Source organism: Branchiostoma belcheri, unplaced genomic scaffold (genome assembly GCF_001625305.1).
Source record: "Branchiostoma belcheri isolate BF01 breed outbred unplaced genomic scaffold, Haploidv18h27 scaffold1, whole genome shotgun sequence".
Classification (NCBI taxonomy): Eukaryota; Metazoa; Chordata; class Leptocardii; order Amphioxiformes; family Branchiostomatidae; genus Branchiostoma; species Branchiostoma belcheri.
In genome coordinates, this window is record NW_017802379.1 from 8,347,778 (window position 1) to 8,370,126 (window position 22,349).

The 22,349-nt window shown below is 40.7% G+C and overlaps 4 protein-coding genes across 4 annotated transcripts; 3 read left to right on the plus strand and 1 right to left on the minus strand.

The window, feature by feature from the left end:
• The first annotated feature begins 65 nt into the window (after positions 1-65).
• On the plus strand, positions 66-8,264 carry LOC109476914 (sin3 histone deacetylase corepressor complex component SDS3-like). The gene is made up of 12 exons (XM_019777967.1): positions 66-244; positions 1,378-1,444; positions 1,653-1,711; positions 2,190-2,281; positions 2,689-2,748; positions 4,641-4,737; positions 5,219-5,314; positions 5,863-5,933; positions 6,181-6,208; positions 7,206-7,296; positions 7,502-7,586; positions 7,893-8,264. Exons 1-12 carry the CDS (start codon positions 124-126, stop codon positions 7,986-7,988), a joined length of 963 nt encoding a protein of 320 aa, XP_019633526.1. The 5' UTR covers positions 66-123; the 3' UTR covers positions 7,989-8,264.
• A 2,502-nt stretch (positions 8,265-10,766) lies between these two features.
• Positions 10,767-14,432, minus strand: LOC109467964 (hydroxyacyl-thioester dehydratase type 2, mitochondrial-like). The gene is made up of 4 exons (XM_019766149.1): positions 14,079-14,432; positions 12,645-12,727; positions 11,892-11,992; positions 10,767-11,582 (listed from the first exon to the last, which is right to left on the minus strand). The coding sequence occupies exons 1-4, from the start codon at positions 14,321-14,323 to the stop codon at positions 11,523-11,525; spliced, it is 489 nt and encodes a 162-aa protein (XP_019621708.1). The 5' UTR covers positions 14,324-14,432; the 3' UTR covers positions 10,767-11,522.
• A 381-nt stretch (positions 14,433-14,813) lies between these two features.
• On the plus strand, positions 14,814-18,165 carry LOC109467955 (hydroxyacid oxidase 2-like). The gene is made up of 7 exons (XM_019766137.1): positions 14,814-15,003; positions 15,398-15,549; positions 16,086-16,375; positions 16,564-16,797; positions 17,197-17,355; positions 17,504-17,573; positions 18,004-18,165. Exons 1-7 carry the CDS (start codon positions 14,864-14,866, stop codon positions 18,069-18,071), a joined length of 1,113 nt encoding a protein of 370 aa, XP_019621696.1. The 5' UTR covers positions 14,814-14,863; the 3' UTR covers positions 18,072-18,165.
• A 547-nt stretch (positions 18,166-18,712) lies between these two features.
• LOC109470241 (hydroxyacid oxidase 2-like) lies at positions 18,713-21,105 on the plus strand. The gene is made up of 6 exons (XM_019769138.1): positions 18,713-18,978; positions 19,257-19,408; positions 19,765-20,051; positions 20,147-20,344; positions 20,597-20,755; positions 20,977-21,105. The coding sequence occupies exons 1-6, from the start codon at positions 18,839-18,841 to the stop codon at positions 21,103-21,105; spliced, it is 1,065 nt and encodes a 354-aa protein (XP_019624697.1). The 5' UTR covers positions 18,713-18,838.
• Positions 21,106-22,349: the final 1,244 nt, after the last annotated feature.

Genomic DNA, 22,349 nt, shown 5'->3' on the forward strand with positions numbered 1-22,349 from the left:
GTATATATTATAGGATTTTCTGAAACATAAAAATACCCTATTTTGATAATGCAAGGGGCCTAATGACTTCCGCTGTGGCGATTTCTGGGCATTTCGTTTTTTGTTTCGATTATATTTGAGACGATGGCGGCATCTCTGCCCCACTACGGCGAGGATTCCCGCTCGTTTCACGACGGTTTCAGCGACGATTCCAGCACGATTGACGGCGACGAGGACAGGGAATTCGACAACGAATCCGACGAAGGTAAGGACGTGGGGAAGTCGTCGGGGTTTAGGTGGCAGGGCCGCCGAGAATTTTTTGGGGGCGGGTGGTTGGCGCCCTGTGTGCTGCCATGCACGCGCCCTTGTTGTACCACCGCTCAATGTTTACAGAAATTTTACCAATTTCTCTCCTTTGTTACATAAAACCCCGCCACCATTCTTGCCTCTTTGTTTTAGGGAGAAAACTTGGTTACCCTTTGGAGCAAAATATCGTAGAAAGCTCGGCTTCTTGTCGTGGACGGCTGCCAGTTCGTGTTCCAAAATCAGATGGCACCATATCAAAACAAGACGTCCTGACGGCAGAAAAATTCAGCTGTAGAATTCAACACCTGTCCCCCACAACTTACGATTCGCGATCTTGTTTTCTGATAAAGAAACGTGGACCTATTTTTGTTTACTTGGTTGTTTTGTGTATTAGTAGGTTTTTGAATTCGAACGTCCAGTCAACGTGTCGTCATATATGTCGGACCCCTTTGATAAACCACATTGTTCAAATTGTGGGGGAACTGTACATGTGTTTTAGTGTGCTTCTAGATGATCAAACGTTGCATGAATATTTTCACTAATCTTTGATTTTTAAACACCAGTTGTCAAAATGTATCAAAACTTGGAAACCTGAGTTTTGTGGTTTTCATTCTTTTTCACACGTGTTATGTACATGGTTTACTATTGTTCTCAATCTCATTCTCACTTTCAGATGTCACAAATCTTTAATTTCATGTTGATGATACATTTGCACTTGAATGTACATATCACAAATGGTATTACACTTCATACCATCATTGTGCACGACTGCACATTTCACGTTTTGAAAACTGAGTGAGTTGTAAGAAACAGGAGGAGCCAGTAAAAGTCCCACTGCTCCCAGGCCGGGGTTCGAACCCACGACCTCCCGGGCACCAGAGCTTCATAACCAGATGCTCTAACCATTCCGCTAAAAGGTCTAGACCCATTGGCTGGATGAGTTGGTAGCGCCTATAAACCCCCCACTGTTACAGAGTTTTGAAAACTACATACTGCACTGCAGCCGATGATAATAATGACTAAAACAGTAAAAGACCAAATGCAAGACTAAGACTAAGATAGGCTCATGAGGAAGTTTTGTCTCCCGCACAGATACAGAAGATGCCAGCGAGACAGATCAAGTCAAGAGAGAGGAGCAACACACTGAGATGAAAGAACAGTATGTACATGTGTAAATGCAAAATAACGACATTTGCCAAAGTTTAACATTTTTTGTTCAAAATGTGAATACATGTATGTTGATACATTTTTGTACTGGGTCGCAATTCCTACTTGTTTCTCGACTTTTACAAATTAATTTTGTGAATAGAATGGATTTACATTACATGTAATTTGTGTACAAAGATGTATGTTCTGATTTCTTCCAGGGTTTACAAGGAAAAACTGGCACACTTGAAGAAACAACTAGAGGAGCTCAACCAGCATGGTACACAATGTTATTTGAGTTAATACATGTACCAGAAGCACATCTCTGTTTTACTCTCTGTTATATGTAGAGTGTTTAGTTACAATACAGTAAAATTATAACAATGGATAAAGCCAGAGTGTACAAATTTTATGTGTCACATGGATAGAAACCAAACTATCTTTATGGCTTCACCACATCACCAAGTTCTACCAGGTTCTACATGTTCCAACAGCAGAAGGCGTTGGAAGATTCCATTGCTGCATGGGGGTATAGACTATTGGAACTCTTCATATTTTGGACAGGGTTGATTTAGGAACAGTCCATTTGTGCGGGAGAGGTATACGCAGTTGGGTATGTCCATTTTTGGTAGGGGGGAGCCATGTGCTGCATTTGCTCCCGAGTAAATGTCGGCCTTTGTAGTTTCAAAACTGCCTTTTTTGAAATGTTAGGCTTCAGGCCCTGTCTCATGCTGAGTGTTTTTTTTCTGTTTCCTTAGCTTCGCATCCGGAGTACCTGAAGAGGTTAAAGAGACTGGAGAACCAGCACAAGGAGAGGTCTTGGATGGCAGAAATCATCCAACAGTTTGAAGTAAGTCATACAGAAACTGAAGGCAAAGTTGAACCCTTTTGCTACTTCCTAATCCTGTATCCAACCCATAGCATGCATATGGGGTAGTCCAGTGGCCCTGCCTGTAGAATCTGGAACAAGAAGTCCTGAGTTCGAATCCTGTGTCGCTTACCCAACATGCATGCTACTGGCCATGTAAAGGGTTGCAGCCCTTAAGACAGGATGTCACACCATGGTCCACTGTTCATTTTACTGATCGAAAACATGTTATTTACAACTAAGGGAATTTCCTGCATATTGTCTGTCTTTTCTATCACAACCAGTTCAGAAATCGTTCAGTCTCTTTCCAGTACATGTACTTAAATTACAATGATAACTGTATTTAGATAAAGTTAGGATGTACTAAACCAGTATTTGTTTCCTGACAGATTGAGACAGTGGAAAAACAGTACATCAAGGAGAAGAAAGATGCTGTCAGAGAATTTGATGTGAGTTACTCTTCTTTTATACATCTTCCAAAACCTACAGTCATAGAGTAAACTTCAACACTCTTTGTGAATACTAGTAACTAAGAGGCCTATTATAAAGCATCATGCTTGACACTTGAAAAAAGTATGGGAAAAGAAAAAGAGAGGTCTTCATAGTGCTAAGTCACTATCCTGTGCATGTAAAAGTTAGGCCACACCAATTTAATTTCTTGGTTCTCGGGGCCAACAGGGCAAAATATGAGCATATTTGAGTTGATTGAGAACCAGAATCTTCTTTTTTTTGTTGCAAGTCAGAACAAAAATGAAGAGGCGAATCCGAGAACCTACAAATTAAATTGGTGTGGCCTAAGCCAGGAATGACACTTTTTAATGACAAACTTAATCTATAGGTTTACTTTGTCAACTGTACTACAGTAACAAGTGTGGATACAGTGATCACACTCTCTTGTATACAGTCAAACCTGCCTATAGTGGTCACTCAAGGGACTGGCCAAATTTGACCACTATGGCCAGGTGACCACTATAGAGAAACAGCCGGTTAGTTGACCCCCCCCTCCCCCCAAAAAAAGGGACACATGCTTTGAGTACCAACAGTGATGTCTTTATTCTGAAACATATGAATACATACATTTGCAAAGGTAAACCCCTTTTATATGGGGGGGTCGTGTGGCGCAGTCGGTAGCGCGTTCGGCTCACACCCCAGAGGTTGTGGGTTCGAACCCTGCCCATGTCACCGATCTTGTGCCCTTGGGAAAGACACTTTACACGACTTTCCTTACTTCACTCAGGTGAAAATGAGTACCTAGCTTCGGTTAGGGACGTCCCTCGGATAGGACGTTAAATGGAGGTCCCGTGTTTGGGAGAGCCACACCCATGCACGTTAAAGAACCCACTGCACTTATCGAAAAGAGTAGGGGATCTTCCCGGTGTGAGTGGTTCAAAACTTACAGTCCGGTCTTACGCAGCTTGTACATGTGCGCACATGTACAAAACTGGTGTGTTACGCCTGAAGGCGGTTTACCGGTTATGCGAAACAAACAAACAAACAAAAATATGTACATGTCTTAGTTCAATAAAAGAAATACAGAAATATTGCATGGAAACATTAACTTGACATCAAAGATACATACACTCAACATATTCAGTTCATCTATTCTGGGACAATGAAACCATTCACATTAAAACATACAAAATCACTGGTTGTCATTTACTGTTCTTGTGTACATACATGTGGCTAAAGAAAAGAAAGCAAATCAAGCAACAAACTTTCAACTGCAAACAAATTTCTATCGACTGCAAAATCATTTAATCGAAGCTCAGCTTTCGACGATTTCTTCAAGCTCACTCTCTCTGCCAGTCGGATCACTTCCACCTTTTGGAATAAGTTCGACGTCCGTCTTTCCGCTTTCGCCGTCGTTTCTCCGCAATCGCCACGCTACCACTAGTTGTTGTTGTTGTTGTTAGTCGAAAAGTGGAAGAGAACGACATCGCCATGTTTTTGTTCTTTGGTGAACACTTGCTTCGTGCGACCGACATACGCCACAGCGAATTTCAACCACATAAATAAGTTATTTTGTACCAAGATGCTGTCTATTTAGTTAACAGCAAAGTAATTGTTCGTCAGTTGCCAGTTACTTTCCGTTTTTGGTCGCCGCGACCGCTATCGGCGGTGTTGACATGCCGGCGGGACCGGAATGGGGTGACCGCTGACCGCGTTGAACAGTGACCGCTATAGACACGATTCTTAATGCTTACGTCAATGGGAAAAATTCAAGGGACCGGCAAAAACTGACCGCTATGGCCGAGTGACCACTATACAAAGGTGACCGCTAGTACAGGTTTGACTGTATTTATGTTTCATGTTGTGTGTTTTTTTTCTTACATCTGTTCAGGAAGAGAAAATAAAGCTGAAAGAAAGTCTGATCCAGGAACTTGAGGAGAGAAAAAGAATGATCGAGAGCGAGAGAAATACCATGGAACTGACTGGAGGTACAGAGATATTTTTTCTTTGCATATCATTACCTAATATACTAAAGAATAGCATGGATAGTCCTTTGAATCGTTTTTACCTCCGAGTACAGAAGTATTGTTTTTAGCTATTTGGGCTGCTGAGCTGTGGGTTTTTGCCTGTCTAGACATGAGGTTGACAGAACATGGGTGGAAGATTGACAGGCAGAATGACATCATAAGGCCAAAAGACAGGTTGAACATGAAGGTCTCAGAATCTGGGCCAGATCCAGAGTGGGTAACATGTGGGGAATTCAGGCAGCCAAGGATTGCATATTTCCTTGTCCAAAATCCACATGTCCAAAATCACTGATTTCTTGTTTGTTTTATGTCAACTTGAAACAGTCATTGATTTGCACATTATTGAACTAAAAGAGGAGAGGAGGTAAAAATAAACCCACCGACCACCCCTCCTGAGAGTTTAAAATGGAACAGTCCTAATTGGATTATGATGGATTTTCAGATTCTACAGAGGTCAAACCGGTCTTGACCAGAAAGCTGAGGAGAAGACCCAACGAACCCCTGCCCATCCCTGACAAGAGAAGGAAACCTTCTCCTGATATCCTTTCACTACTGAGTTTATGCATCATTTATTGTTAACTTATTTTCGCATTAGGAGTAGAAAGGACGTTTTCCAAGTGTTTTAAGTTCATGATCAAAATAATACTGGTTTTTCTAACATTGACATTGAAAATTTAAGTGTCTACAAGTTTTACTTTGTTAAACTGTATTGTATAAGTTGGATCACTAGAGATCACCAAAGTCTTTAAAAAAGAGAAGAAAAAAGATACTCCCTTAGTTATGTTTACCTTCGCAGAACAAAACATATTGTTTTTGTTCTGTTTCTTCTTCTCCATACAAAAAAGGTTAATGACCTGAACTAGACATCTGTCACCATGGTAACTGGTGTTGGGTTTCATCATGTTGCAATTTTATAGCAGGAGGGCTTTAGACTCCTGTCACCATATATATGAATGTGTTTGAGTAAAAATTAACACAGCAGATCATATGCGAAGGTAACCATTATACATTTGTACCTTTCTAGTATGTTGATACATTTGTAGATGTTTGCTTGATGTACTGTAATATCCTTAACAGTTGCCTCACTAGGTGCTCCACAGTTGAACTTGTTGTTGTCTGACGATGACGTGCTGGAAGATCTCAGGATTGTCAACAAAGTTAGTAAACAAAATTGTTTTGTAAACAACTTGTTTACTTAATTTATTTCCTAGCATAGAAATTTTTAATATATCTGAGGTAAAAAGAAAGTTTGTAACCCCCCCAACAATTTATGATCATGAAAATTACTGTTTTTGTGATGTTGCCTTTGCGCTAATAAGTTTAGATATGATAATGTGATATTAAATGCATTATGATACTAGCTATAACAATTCTAACATCACCCACTTCCTTTTATTTCCCCAGGGGAAACTCTCATCAAAGAAATCAATACGTAAGTTGAAATTGTTTTCCTTCCCAAGGTAGACAAAATATTGAGTTGGAGTGACTCAGAAATTAATGCTTGACCCCTAGTAATAGAAATTTCAGTGTTACAGAAGTATTGGGTAGTACGAGTAAAATGACTTGGAATTTGGTTTAGTACCTAGAAATGAATAAGCTGTTTTATTTTCCTAACAATGCTGGCGTAGCAATTTTAGATGGTGGGTGGGAGGTGATTTTGGCCATGATAGATTGATAAGGAGGGTGGGAGGTAGGTGGAAGGTGATTTTGGCCATGATTGATGGATAAGGTGGTCACCCAGAAGTCAGCCAAGCATAGACATGTCGCAGAATTCAGAAAGTAGTGTAATAGCCGATTGAATTAAAACAATGTACATCACACAGCCCCCTCTACAGTTCCAATACATTAAAAAAAGACCTTCCTAAAGGTCTGATTAGGAAAACCCAAGATACATCTGTAAGTCTGAAATCTTTGATTCCTTGTTTTGGAAGTCTCTGGAAGGCCATTTTGGCCCAAAGTGTTGACCAAACATGAAAGCACCTTCCATTGCACAGTGTATTCCAACAGAGATTTGTTTATTTATTTATTCTTTGCTTCAGGCCGAAGGCCCATATAAAACAGGGACAACACAAAAACAAGTACAAATACACAAGTTACATACAGATGTTAAAAAAGTGCGGCCAGTAGAGGCTTCGTGTAAACACATCGGAATGACAAAGCGTGTACACAATACTGCTTCTCGATGTGAGAAGGTGCTTGACAAATGAACAGGACAGTTTGCGCCACCTGGCGTCAAAGGTGTTGATACATAAGTGTGCACATAACAGGCTGTTGCTACAGTCTACCTAGGCTGGTTCATCAGCATTTTAAAACGCTGCAGCGCACCAACACTGTGTCTGATCCACAATAAATGGAAGAACAGTGGGACATAAACAGATTTGATGTACATGTATGAGTTTTTTTTAACTTGTTGTGGTTTCCATGTCCAGACATCAGTCCTCCAGTCAGTCCCCCCTCCCCACCGATCAACAGCTATGATGCAAGGATCGAGGAGGGCAGACTATTTTATGATAAGAAATGGTAGGTTGTATTTAAGGTCTCAAGTCGGGATGACGATTTCGTTTTTTAACATGTAATCTATCATAGAATCAGCATACTGTTTACAGAATTGCATTGTGTAACTGCGGAGGATGTCATCCATAAATTTTACTTGTTGTGGCCTAAGACAAAGTTTCTTATTCCCCCTGGAAATTATTTTTGTAAACCTGCCTTTTTCCACCTGTAGGTACCACAGAGGCCAGACAGTGTATGTAGAGTCTAAAGACAACGGGAAAATCAGTGGAACAATCAGCTCAGTTGGACAGAATGAGGTGAGACCTTTGTCTTCTACTTTCAAACAGACAGTGAATGATTACTATTTCTCATTGGTCAAATCGCTAATTGCCAAGCTATCATTGGTTGAACCGCTAATGCATTGTCAAGCTATCATTGGTTGAACCACTAATTGTCAAGCTATCATTGGTTGAGCTGCTAATTGCCAAGCTATCATTGGTTGAACAACTAATTTCCAAGCTATCATTGGTTGAGCAGCTAATTGTGATAGACAGACTGGACTAGTCTGATGTGTTTATCTTGTTCATGTATTTGTAAATTCTGTAACTATTCTGTCCTCCCAGGTTTGGGTGAGAAGATTATCAGACAACTCCAAGTTCCGAGTCTACGTCAGCCAGCTACAGAAGGGAAAATACTCCATCCGCAAGAGAGCAACATAGCCTGGCATTTTTTTTCCATCGACATAATTATTTTTGGTACCACAACTTGCAACAATCCACCCTCAAACTGTTCAAAAAGTCCTGGTTTCCCCACTGAAAATTGGAACAATCCAAAACAAATGTATAGGTCAAAATGGATGCGGTGGGGTCAAACGGTCAAGTGGTAAGGTTAGTGAACAGGAGACCGAGAGGTCATGGGTTCGATTCCCAGACATTGTGTCCTTGGGAAAGGCACTGGACACGACTTTCCTCACCTTATTTCGGTTTGGAGGTAAAAGGCGGTAGAAGAAGAGGGATAGGCTCCACCTTCCAATAATACCATACCCTGGACACAGTGGATCAACAACCCACTGCCCCTACGGCCTAGACCGTTACCTTTATTACACCAAAATTGGTGGCATTGCAAAGGATTGTTCAGTACGTGAAAAGTGGGAACTTTGATTTTTTGTGCTGTTTTGAGGTTTCTGGATTCTGTGATGTTACTGTTTCCTTGGTGAAAGAGCCAGCATAATGTTCAAGTGTTACTAATATTTCTTACTAGCATATTTTCTGCACACTTCTCAGTTACCGATAGGTCCAATTCAGTCTAGCATCGTGTTAAAATGGTTTCATTGTTATTCTATGAGCTGTTTCATGGTTTATAAACTGTGCATTTGCACCGTGCGGTCAAATTTGGGCTCAAAATCAACGGCGTCCCGATGGCCAGTGACCACTAAAATTTTAGCTGGGACAACCAAAACGACAATTTGGGACATTTTGAGGACAACGGAAAAAAAATGAACATCAGCATGTCAGCCCTTCTTTTGTTTGGCTCCGGGAAAAAGCTCCCCAAAATTGTCATTTACTACGCAATTATAGAGCGCATGGAAGTCAGAACGTAAGCAAAAAAAACTGACTTCAAGTTCACTTGCTGAACATCAGGTTGGGACAGTTCATCCTCACTTTGGGACAATTGAAATTTATTTTTGGGACAGTGCTGGGACAATAGGAAAAAAAGTTAATTTTGAGGCCTTCCCCCCACCCACCATCTTGAATGGCTTGGTCTCAAGTTTTGACAAAAGAAATACACCATCAATGGTTCAAACTCTGCATGGAAGCTTTCTATCAAGTCCCCTTCAAATGCTAGTTTTGGTATCTACTTGTATAGTTTAATTTTTTCCCTGTAGATAAACAGACAACATAGACTAAGTGCATGTATAGTTTTTTTTACATACTCTTATGCTGGTTCTTTTCCAAGGAAATTCCATGAGAAAAAAGGACTCAAAGATGTCCATACCTCAAGAGTAGTTTTATTTGTACATAGAAGGAGATTTATACAATGAATTTGTACATCTATGTATTCTTTAATTAGATAGTTTTTCCCTGACATTCCAAGGAGATAGTATATTGTGTGTTCACCTGAGTTTATGACTACTAACATGTCAGGTTACATAGCACCATTTTTATTGTACAAGGTGCTAAGAAAATGCTACTGTGTCTACCTGTTGTAGCAATGGTATGTATAAAACATGAGCAAATATGAGTTTGTTACTAGGGCTGTGTACCTAATACATGTACCTGTCCATACCTGAACATTATGGTGTACATGTACATTGTACCTGAACCAAATAAAACACTACCGAACATCATTTTTTTGTACACTAAAGGTACAGGTACATTGCATCTCAAAGATGACAGTTGAGAATCAGTAAAACATGTAAATATTCTAGTTTTTAGATTAAAGTATTATAAGTTCATACCAGGACCACAATTTACCACTAAAAAAGACAGTTGGCTACATGTATAACACTGGTACAGGTCTGGATTTGTATCTAAAATGTATTAGGCCACAGCAAGTAATTTTATGGATGACATCAGCGCGCGCATTAATTTTTGCCTGATTTTGGAAAAAAAAAAAATTTAGTTGCCTTCTGACAGTGGTCAACATGCCGAAAATGGGCAAACATGTCTGTTGCCATGCCGGAAGGTGGATGGCAGATAACTATGAAGATACGTGTAGGAGAGAAGAAAAGGCTCTGAATTAATGTTTTGTTTCCTACTTTGATGCAGTGATATGTGATGCAGGCTTTGTATATGTGAATATGTGATGTGATGAATCAAAACAATTTGTACAATGATTGAGTCAACATTTCAAAATGTAGGAACCTTGTTTTTTTTTCACCCGCTTGCATTAGATTTGGAGTCTGCGGAGGATGTCATCTATAGAATTTACTTGCTGTGGCCTTAGGCACACAGGTCTTTCAGATACCCAGACAACAAGCATATCTTTTTCACCTCATTTCATTTTTTTTCCTGGTGTAACTGCTGAAAAATCAGCAAAAATTTCTGCCAAGTCAAACTGAATGTCCTGTATATTTTGCATGTAACTTAACTGGTACACCAGTAAAAATATATACTGGTAGCACTACATGTGTATATGTTTAACCAGCAATATTTGAATTGTACCAAAGGAAAGGATTTGAAAAACATTTCAGAAAATGCTCAAGAGGTCAGCTTCTTTCATTGGTATTCAAAAGTTATTATAATGCCCCTTTCGGAAATGGTCTTTTCTTACCAGACATTTTTCTTAAAGTTTAAATTTCAGTTGTGTATTTTTACTTTGAATAAACTTTAAAGGAAAATACATGTATGGCCAAAGAAAAATAGAATTGGCAGAACTATAAAACACTTCTTTCATTTTTCTCTAAAATGAAATTTCTGTGTTAAGAACCCACCGTTAAAGCTGTATACCAGTGTCAAGTGATGTACATGTATGTATGTAATGCATGAAGTGGTTTCTTTGTCACAAAAAGATTTTATTAATAGAGAATGTTGGGTGCCAGGCACACTTCCTTGACATGTAGCAATGTTTTCCTTGTTTAGGCCACAACAAGTAAATTTTATGGATGACATCCATGCCCACATTTTTTTGTCAGATTTTGAGTAAAAAAAAAATTATGTTTTCCGGTAATGAGACAAGATGAATACCAAAACTGGGAAAATTTGTTTTAAAATTCTAACTGTTCTATGTCCCAGAAGTGACACTAGGCTACCACACTTATGTTACTTTCTGCACCTCTTAAATACAGGAAAAAAAGACTTGTTGGCTGTGGTACCATATATTCTTGCTTCAGTTGTTTTTAATGGTCTCTATTTTAAAAATTCAGCCATCTTGTTTACGTTGACCCAGGTTTTTTTTCTCCCTCTCGCACTAGATTTGAAGACTGCAAATGATGTCATCCATAAAATTTACTTGCTGTGGCCATACTGCAGTCAGTAACCATTTCTTCTAGGCCTTGTTTTCTCCATGCTGTTCCAAAAAATGTCTTATGTCAGAAAAAAATTACATGTACTTTGATTTCCTTAGGACTAACTTTTACTGGTATATTTTCTAGATACTACTAGATAATATAGCAAGTTAAGCAACCATTCTTGCAGTTTGTACATTTAATTCATCTTCAAAAATCTTGCTATAATTGTAAATTACTGCTAGTGTCTGTTTTCCTGTCTATTGTGTCTTCCTGCAATAAATTAACTGTAACAATTTTGTCTGCCTCATGTTCCTTTTTGTCCATCCTTGGGGACCATCAAGAATACTTTGCCTGACATGACCACCTAGAAAAAGAAGATAACATATTGAAATTGATACAATGATGCCAAAACATTCCTATAGATGGCCATTCTCTAACAGGTACTATTGATAGGAATATTGCATCCTTGTTAGATACCATACAAAAAGAAACCCTTAGAAAGCAATATTACACCTAAGAAAGGGTCATGCATTTTAAAATACAATGTATGCTATAACAGTACTGTTAAAACTGCTGTAATTGCTGTTTGTGTTTCATTATTTCTGGGTATGGAAGTATTGTTTTGAGTGGTTAGCTGTGGGTTTGTTTGTCTGGATGAGTAGGTTATACTAACCTTCTTGGTGTCTGTTGCTGTACATGTTGTTGAACACACCACTATACTCTTCCTTATGTCCAGGATTTCCACAGCTGCAGTCACAGACTCATTCACATACACTGTGGATGGGCACAAGAGAACATCATGAAACTTATTCTAATTTTAAGCCCCATTCTGACATTGTTTTCCAGCATGAGAACAGTGCATTGAGAATACATGTGAACCTGCACAAACAATCTTAACCAATTGGCAACTATGGCACTGGCAGACATCAACAATCAGTCATTTTCATTGGTACAAATGAAGTTGATTGTGATTGGATTGGGACATGCAGTACGTGTGACCACCTGGCCAATCATTTCCAGTCTTCAATCACTTTTTGGTAGTCTCTTAAAGATTGTAGGTAGGTCGATCTGGATTGACACAACCAAATAGAATATTGTCTATAATGGTCACATGTCTTGTTGCGCAGGTTTAATTGTATTACAGTTAAGCATCTATATACACATTACTGTTTGAAGATGGGTTGACCGACGTTAAAAATTATAACAGTGAACTCAGCCAGATTATTCTTGAGTTAATTTACTTTCTAAACGCTAACTGCTTTGGCAAATCATTCAGTGCCACAATGAAAATTAAATGGAAGGTAAAACTTTCTCCTATAATTCTGCTTAATCAGTAACACTAATATTATTGTCTTATACTGCTCTGCAGACAGTGTTAAACAGAAATTAACTACTTTTTAGTAGTTGAATAGTGTTTGGAACATACATGGAGCTGGAAACTTGATGTCCTGAGACACGAATATTGCCCCTGGTCCTGGAAGTTTGGTCCCCAGTACTGCAGATATCAACCTGCAAAATCAACATATTATACATAACTTTTCATGTCAATGTTTTTAAACTGTTTGTGTTTCATTACTTCTGGGTATGGCAGTATTGTTTTGAGTGGTTAGCTGTGGGTTTGTGTGTCTGGGATGAGTACTAAGGTTGACAGCAGGTGGATAGGGAAAATTGACAGGCAAAACGATAAGAAGTCAAAAAGGTCAGACACAGGAATTTGGCTCTGGTTGGGAGCCGGCATGAGTTAGAGGTTGACATGGGGGAATTCAGGAAGCCAAGGATTGCACATGGAATCCCTTTAAAACTAATTAATATGCAAAGGTGTATGTCACAGTAAATATATATATATATATATTGTCCCTATATAAAAACAACTTATATCAAATGATCAAAACAGCTTAAGAGCAACAAAACTATGTTTAAAGTTAAAACTTTTGGTCCAACACAAAAATTCTCTCAGCAGTCTTTCGACCAGTCACTCTGGTCTGCATGGGGGGGTCCTGGCAACGGTTAACGGTAAATTCAGCAGGGCCGATAACGCTTAACGGTAAATTCAGGACGGTCGGCAACGCTTAACGGTAAATTGACAGGCTTTTTTTCGAGCTGCACTGGATTTGGTATATATCTCGCTTTGTGAGAAAAGGTGATCACTGACAAAATTACGTATACCTTACATGTAATGAAGCACGCATTAAAGGTATGTGTTCCCTGTGTTTACCAACTGCCCTGGTCCCCGAGTGCGTCCATAAAAGAGTGGAGCGCCGAAGGCGCTCGTAATCTGGGGGGTCCGGGAGGATGCTCCCCCGGAAAATTTAGGATTTTAAGCCTTCAAAAATGCAATTTCCCGCATTTTGACGGGCAAAACATGGTGTTGATAGTGTTTGTCGGTCCTTTAGGCGTAACGAAGAATTATTCATTAACGCTTAACGCTGAATTTAGGATGACAAATAACGTTTTACGTTGAATTAAAACGGCCAATAACGTTTCACGATGAATATACTGATAACGCTTAACGTTGAATTAGAGCAGGCCGGCAACGCTTAACGTTGAATTAGAGCAGGCCGGCAACGATTAAAATAGCCCATAACGGTTAACGAAAAAGGGCATGCAGACCCTCTCAGTAGACTGACCCAGTGAGGCTTGTCACGTGGCTTCTTTGAAGTGTGACGTCAACACTGGGTCAAAGGTATCTGAGGAAGACCAGAGTGACTGGTCGAAAGAACTAGGTGAGAGAATTTTTGTGTTGGACCAAAAGTTTTAACTTTGAACATGTAACTACCAACACAGATGAACTTTCATGATAGCAACAAAACCACCCCCTTTTATCGGGGAAGATAGCTTTATAATATCAACAAAACTTCACCCGTTGATGAGAACCCCATGGACGATACAGCGCCCAAAGCGGGTTGTTTTTGCGTACTCCTCGTCTAGATGAAGCGGGTTCTTGTCCCCACACAGAGACGCGAATGTCAAAACGTCGTCTGCAGTGAATGTCTTCGTCAGTTCCGCCGAATAACCAGTCTTGAAATGGTATCTCCTAGACGCAATGACATTCTGAATGCGCTTAGAATGCTTTGTTGTCCAAGTTCTGTGTAAAAGACGTAACATTGTCCGTAGGGGCTGCGACAGAGACAGAGATTACGGCAAAATAGTAGATTTCGAAAGAAAATATATTTCCCGCGGCGCCATATTGGGGTGAAAGGTCAGATAGCCAATTTCAGAGAGTCCATTCATTCTATAGGGGGGATTATTCTAAGAAATGCCAACTATTTCAATATTAGCCTGGCAGATCACTAAATACATTTCACCATAATACAAACAAGTGAGTGATGCCTTCTTGTTTTAATCGGCTTTCTAGAATATAAAAATAACTTCTAAAATAGATTTTAAGTGCTGACCCAACCCCTTCACCCAGTGCGACATTCCTGTCGTAGGTGCGTAATGTTGCGTCACCGATTGCAAAGTTTATAGTTCAAGTAATGAGGTTATAGGGAAAGGTTAAACTTTTCAATGAGGATATACCTCATTGATCTTTCCAATAAACGTCTCGACTCGTAAATGTAATCGTTCACAAATTGTCATAGACACTACAAAGTACGGATACAACCAAGGCAAGGAGGTCTAGGGGGTTTAAAAAGAAAAACGAAAATGTCGTCTGATTCTCTGGTGTGCTTGAGGGATTTTGAGAAGTACGCGGAGGAACACCTGGACAGGAACGCCTGGGGGTTCTTCTCAGCAGGCGCGGAGGGGTGTCAGACATTGAGGGATAATGAAGAGGCATTCAGAAGGTAACGTTAAATGTTGGGAATCTGCCCTCTACTTAGTTAAAGACAAATAAATTTTTGACTTGTAATACTGGTACCAAGGACTCAAGAAAGATGGTGATGTCAAAGCATTTGATAAATGTCTTAGCATCATTAACGTTACTACTTGAGTTGTAAGTTTGTGTCTCTGTCCTAATAGCTGTAGTTGCATCATGGAGGTGGGTGGGAGGTGATTTTTACAGTTGATTGATAGGGAGGTGAGACCTGTAGGTGACCAGCATGTGCTGGATGGGAAGTGGGCAGTATGTGGAGGAATTCAGGAAGGCAGGGTAATAATAGTTAAGAATTACAAAACTCAAATTGTAGTACATCGTACTAGTAAGTAGGAGCACTTCCTGTTTTTCTGCATTGTTTCCAGGCTCCGTCTGCGACCGCGGTTCTTACGAGATGTGTCGGTACGAGACATGTCCACCACCGTCCTGGGACAGAGAATAGACATGCCCATCGGCATCAGCCCCACAGCCAATCAGGGCCTGGCCTCTCCAGAGGGGGAAATTGGAACAGCCAAAGGTAGTATATGTCGTACCTTGTAAGTTATATCAATGAGGTCAAGGTCTTCATCGATGAAAGATGAACAAACATCATTAATTCAATGAGGATATAATTTAACCAGAGTTTCAGGTTGTGTTGTATATAATATATTATACATCATATCTCTTTGCTGGTCAGATTTAAGATTGCCACCATAGGAACTTAGATTTAGAATTAAGTTTTGCCAAGAAGTTTTTCCTTATTTAAAAGTGTCCTTGTTTTTTCCTGACAATTTTCAGGCTTCAGCATCTTGAGCTTCAAACCTCTACTCATCAGAAAAGAACCCAACACACTTATCATTAGTAGATTAGCAATGACCCTATGTGGATGGCTAAATACATGAGCCGTAGCAAAGTAATATGTGGTCACTTCATCAGCTAGAAGCTGCCTGGTGCCTTGCTACAATTTGGCTAAATATGTCAAAATACTTTACCTCAGTTGAAGATGATTGTTTATGTAACCTGAACAGCCCACTTTGATAATCCAGAAAACTGCTCTCACCCCCCCCCCTCTAGCTGCAGCCCAGTTCCAGACCTGTATGATATGCAGTACTTACTCCAACTTCACCATGGAAGACATCATGAACTGCAGCCCTCATGGACTCAAGTGGTTCCAGCTATACGTACGTCCTGACAGAGAAACCACTGCAGGGCTCGTCCGTAGAGCGGAGAGGGCCGGGTACAGGGCTCTTGTACTGACCGTGGACTTGCCAATAGTAGGGAGGAGGTATCCTGACTTGAGACATGGCTTCTCCATGCCTCCACATCTTAAAGTGGCCAACTTGAGACATGTTGATCTCAATAAGGTGAGGATTGCAGAAGTCAAGGGTCATTGCACTAAAACTGAAAAAGATTTCGGACCCCTGGGAAGTGTTTTGCATTTTCAATCAATTGTAAATTGATTAATAGAAACAAAAATATAGCACAGGAAACTACATGTAATTAAGTACAAAGATTAAATTCATTCAACTTTCCTCCCATCAACCTTTCCCAGAATAAGAAAGACAGGAACAAAGCTTTGGATTACGGGTTTGGAGGGCCTGACCAGTCCTCAGACTCAGCACTTTCCTGGAAGGATGTGGCCTGGCTGAGGTCCATCTCCACTCTACCCATCATCCTGAAGGGCATCCTGACAGCTGAGGACGCTCGGCTGGCCGTACAACAAGGAGTGGACGGGATCCTGGTGTCCAACCATGGAGGCAGACAACTGGACGGCGTACCCGCTACGGTAAGCTACCAGAAACTTCCTCATTGCAAAATGTGTCATTACCATACAAGAGCAGAGCACATGAAAGATGGTGTCAGAAGTGGGATTAACACAGAACATGTATGTCTTGAAATAAACTTATCATTTTGTGACAAGCCCGTTGAAGAGTGGTACGCTACCAGAAACTTCCTCATTGCAAAATGTGTGATTACTAAGAGCAGAGCACATAAAAGATGGTGTCAGAAGTGGGATTAACACAGAACATGTACATGTATGTCTTGAAATCATGTTATCATTTTGCAAGATAACAGGGCCGTTGAAGAGTGGACAAACCATGAGATGGTGTCAGAAGTGGGATTTATCTGTATGTATTCAGAAGTACAGTGTACTCAGAATAATCGCTGCATGTTGTATTTGCAGATAGAAGCCCTCCCTGAGATAGTTGAGGCAGCAGGTGAGAAGTTAGAGGTGTACATGGACGGTGGGGTGCGGACGGGGACAGATGTTCTCAAGGCTCTCGCTCTCGGCGCCAGGGCAGTGTTCATAGGACGGCCTGCAGTCTGGGGCCTGTGTTATAAGGCAAGTTTCACCTCAAAACATGAAAAAAATTTCTTGACCTTTTTTTAACACTGATTTAATTTTAATTTTCACAAGTATGAAACTGCATCCAGGTAATTAAAGAAGTATCTTGGTCACTACTTATTTTGATTGTTTTGTTTACTTGTAGGGACAGGAGGGTGTGGCCAAGGTGCTCAATATCCTAAAGGAGGAACTGAGTCTAGCCATGGCTCTGTCAGGTATGTCATTCAACCAGCAGTAAAATAATTTTGCTATCTTTTTTTTTAAGTCAAAGACATTCTTGTCTGTGCTATGAAATATGTTCTTTTAATGTATATTATGTTAAATTCGATCGTACATGCTGTAACGTAATGTACACATGAGCAAGTCTGGGACCCACAAGTTTGCCCCATTTCCTGTGTCTGACCTTTTAAACTCCTGTCTGCCTGTCAATCCCCCCCAACCCACATGCCGTCAGCCTACTCTGACCAGACAAACATACGCACAAACTCACACAACACACCCACCCAGAACAATACTTCCAAACTTGGAACTACAAGTAACCAAAAATTTTGTACAACATGTGTTAAATGTGTTTTGAGAACAATGCATCCCTCTTAAATCTTGTCAAAAGTATTGTTGTCTATCTTGTCATGTTTTGTCTTGCAGGGTGTAGCAGTTTAGGAGATATTACTCCAGGTCTAGTGGTACGAGAAAGTCAATACAGCAGACTGTAGTTCTACATTCTCTTCTTCTCAAAAATAAAATGAGAGAGAAATAGAATATTTCAAAATATTGCACAGTAATAAATGTGAATGTAATAAAAAATGAAAAATATAATACATGTACAGTGTAATAAATATAAGTGTAATAAAATATTTAGAAAATACAGTACATGTACTTTTAAATTTGTAATGATGAACTATTATTAAATTGTTCTTATGGCACAGGGCCAAATAAAAGTGCGAAACACAACATTCTTTTTCCAAAGCCGCACAGCTTATTTGTACAGTATTGTACTGAACATTGTCACCCTACCAGACGTTCAAAGTCCGATAGCGGAGTCCCTCTTTCACCTCTCACCTAGTTTAAACAGTCGACAGCAAATTGACTGTTCCATTGAAAAAATAGGTACTAGTACTAGTAAGTTAAAAGTGACATTTAAAATAACCGCATCTCTCTCTTTTCTTTTATCTTTTGTATCACTGTCAGCCATTCTCCAATTGTAAACGTATGATTACATTTTCTCAATTGCGGTCTTTTCTTACGTACACCAGCGCATCCGATAAATTCAAACCCTTGCCGATTGCATAACTTAAGGTCCCGTGAGTTAAGGAACGCCCTCTTTACAACTCACATTAAATAGCAGCTACTGACGTGTTGGTCAAGTATAAACGTCCCTGTAAGTGGTTTAACCAGTACAAATACACACAACGATTAGGAGGCCATTTCTATAAGACTATTCAACGTGCAGTCGCAGAGAAGCTATTAGGACACAGGGACCATGTCGTCTGATCCCGTAGTGTGCATCAAGGATTTAGAGAAGTACGCCTTGGCTCATATGAGCAGGAACGAACGCGGTTACTCAAGTAATGGTGCCGGGAAGTGTCAAACACTGCGAGAAAACGAGGCGGCGTTCAAAAGGTGGGGAAAGTAGGTTATAGGCCTCCTTGGTACCGGGTGAGGCTACGAAATTCAGCATGGCAGTGTGTGTAAATGTTTTCAAAGCAAACATTGAGGTCTCCGGGGCGTCACTATAGGCCTTAAAATACGGACTACATCGCTGATATAAAGCAGGTTTAGGGGATGTTCTCATGATTATATTAGGCGTAATATACTGCCCTGTATTTATTTCCGGGACGGAAGTATGTTTTCAGTCATGTTAATTGAGAGTCTGTGTGTTTATCATATCAAACTGCCAGACTTCGTCTCAGACCGAGGTTCCTCCGTGACGTGTCGGTGCGAGACCTATCCACCACTGTCCTGGGACAGAGAGTAGACATGCCGATAGGAGTTAGCCCTATGGGTGCCCTCGGTCTCTTCTCTCCTAACGGCGACCTCGCTGCAGCAAAAGGTAACCCCCCGCATCCCAAGTTGATTGTTTGGATTTGAAGAACTACAAAATTAAATTTGACCACATATAGCCCTTCAGGTACCACTATAATGAAAGTCGGTGTCCATCTGAGCATAATGTCCTTGATGTCATGAGTTGGTATAAGGTGTGGATAACTTTTTTCCAACTCAAAAATAAAATTTACCGGAATTTTCGACTGACACATTCGTCTTTAGCTATCTGACATAATTGCTGACAAGTGACTTTTTGCACGCGTGTGACGTAAAGAGTAAAGAGTCAAAGTTTGGTGGAAGTCGATATCGCCCGCCGTACCATCGTATCAAAAGTACGAAACATGTCCCTCATCATCCTCACAGCCGCAACTCGCTTGAAGACGTGTATGATATCATCCACATCCTCCAACTCCACACTTGAAGACGTTATGAAGTCCAGTCCTGAAGGTCTTAAGTGGTTCCAGCTGCAAGTACGACCGGACAGAGACTCCACCAAGAAGATGGTACAGAGAGTGGAGCTGGCCGGTTATAAGGCACTAGTGGTGACAGTAGACGCCTCCTATGTGGGAAGGCGGTACCAGGAACTTAAGAATGGGTTCAAGCTTCCGCCGCATCTCAAGCCTCTCAACTACGGCAAGAACGTCGTCCAGGTGAGGATTTCTGTGCCAGCCTAGATTTCGTCTGTAATTTGCCTTCCCTACCAAATGAAATATCATATCTTATGAAATTTGCGTTTTATTGACAGGATCATGTCAGAAATCGCGGACACGACCCGGCCTTATGTTGGAAGGACATCGCCTGGCTGAGGTCCATCTGTAGTCTTCCCATCATCCTGAAGGGCATCCTGACGGCTGAGGACGCTCGGCTGGCCGTACAGCATGGAGTGGACGGGATCCTGGTGTCCAACCATGGAGGCAGGCAGCTGGACGGCGTACCTGCTACGGTAAGCTACCATGTTACCAGAAATTTCCTCGCATTGCAAAATGTATGATTACAAAGCACATGAAAGATGGTGTCAGAAGTGGGATTAACACAGAACATGCATGTCTTGAGATCATATTATCATTTTGCAACAGGGCCGTTGAATAGTGAACAAACCGTAAGATGGTGTCAGAAGTGGGATTTATCTGTATGTATTTAGAAGTATAGTATACTATATATAATATAGAATGATCACTGCATGTTGTATTTGTAGATAGAAGCCCTCCCTGAGATAGTTCAGGCAGCAGGTGAGAAGTTAGAGGTGTACATGGACGGTGGGGTGCGGACGGGGACAGATGTTCTCAAGGCTCTCGCTCTCGGCGCAAGGGCAGTGTTTGTCGGCCGGCCTGTTATATGGGGGCTGTGTTATGATGTAAGTGTCCTCATCTTTTGATAAAATTACTTTGAATATGATGATGATATTTTAAACTCAGTGTACGGACGTTTTGTTCTTGGTGTGTTTTTGTGTTAGCTGAAGCTTGTGTTCTCGTATACATTTTTACTGTGCACTACGGGGGCACTGACAGGAAGTTAGGTCCAAGGTCCCAGGAAAAAGGTTATTTTACAAATTGGTAACCATTTCTATATCTGCAGGGTGAAGAAGGCGTGGCCAAGGTGCTCAACATTCTTAAAGAGGAATTCAGCCTTGCAATGGCTCTGTCGGGTACACTTTACAAAATCCTTTTGTCAGCTTCGTATTTTCACATGACATATAGGTGGTAGTACCAGTAAATGTATTCTTTTTTTATCAAGCAATGTTTTACACAGCCGCATTTCGTAGGCCAAAAATATATAACTCATGATCCCAAGAGTCCTAATGGCAGAATAGAAACGAAATTGTTGTCAGCCATCAATTTGTTATGCTTCCTCTCAACTGCTATGTATATACAGATCGCCTGAATAATGATGATAATAATTTCATTGCCTAACAATCGTATATGATTTGGAAACTTCTACAGAAATTCTAGGAAACTAATCTAGAAACTTAAAAGTATACTGCAATTATATCGTAGTGCTGGATAAGAATTTTTAAGCTTGCCTGTGTCTGACCACGATATTGTCTTTCATACAGGATGTGCGAGCCTTGCAGATATTGTACCGTCCATGGTGGTTCGAGCCAGCCAATATAGCAGAATGTAACTTCCTAATTATAATAACACAGTAACAGTAAACCGTATACATAGCGAGTGACTTGCATATGTTTATAGCTGTGCACATTGTTTGAATGCCAATAAAACAGCTACTTGAACAGCTACTTGACATTGTTATCTCTAAGTATCAAAGCCGATGTGTCGAGGCTAGTTGGTCAATGCGGTTAAAGCCGAATGGCGCGGTCATTGCTTGTGTCCTGCCCAGTCGACTGTCCGCGGACACAGCCTTCCACTGCTTGTCTCCCCTTGACCAACCCGTAAACTATATATAGCTATTCAGGTTTGGCTTCTATTGCGTGCGATCTCCGTTTGATCAGACCCCCCCCCGAAAACACACACCGACACACACACACACACGACCAGGGTCATGACCAATCCCGGAACGTCTGCAAATCCGCGTGGTTTCGCACAGGCGTAGTACGTTATGTCGACGAATTCAAACCTGCAATGTTTATAATCTGTTTACCAGGTTCAAGAGCTACGGGCCACCTGTGGGCTATCGGATTACATTACAAACTCGCGGACAAAGGCCCCATAGCCTAACGGTTATGTGGTGAGAGCAATTGACCATGTAGTATGTCACCCTCATGTGACTAAAATGTTGGATACCTCATAACGCAATAACGGTGACATCTTTGAGCGCCACAAATATTCCTGACAGCAGCCAGTCCTGTGTTCTAAATTTAAATTAACCACTTGGATAACTTTGGAACCATTGTGGGCCTTCAAGTTACACATCGGTGCGACGCCAGAACTTAAGGTGGTTTCTCTGGTCCGCCAAACTTTGGTTCGTTTCGGGCACTTTCGTGGCCTATG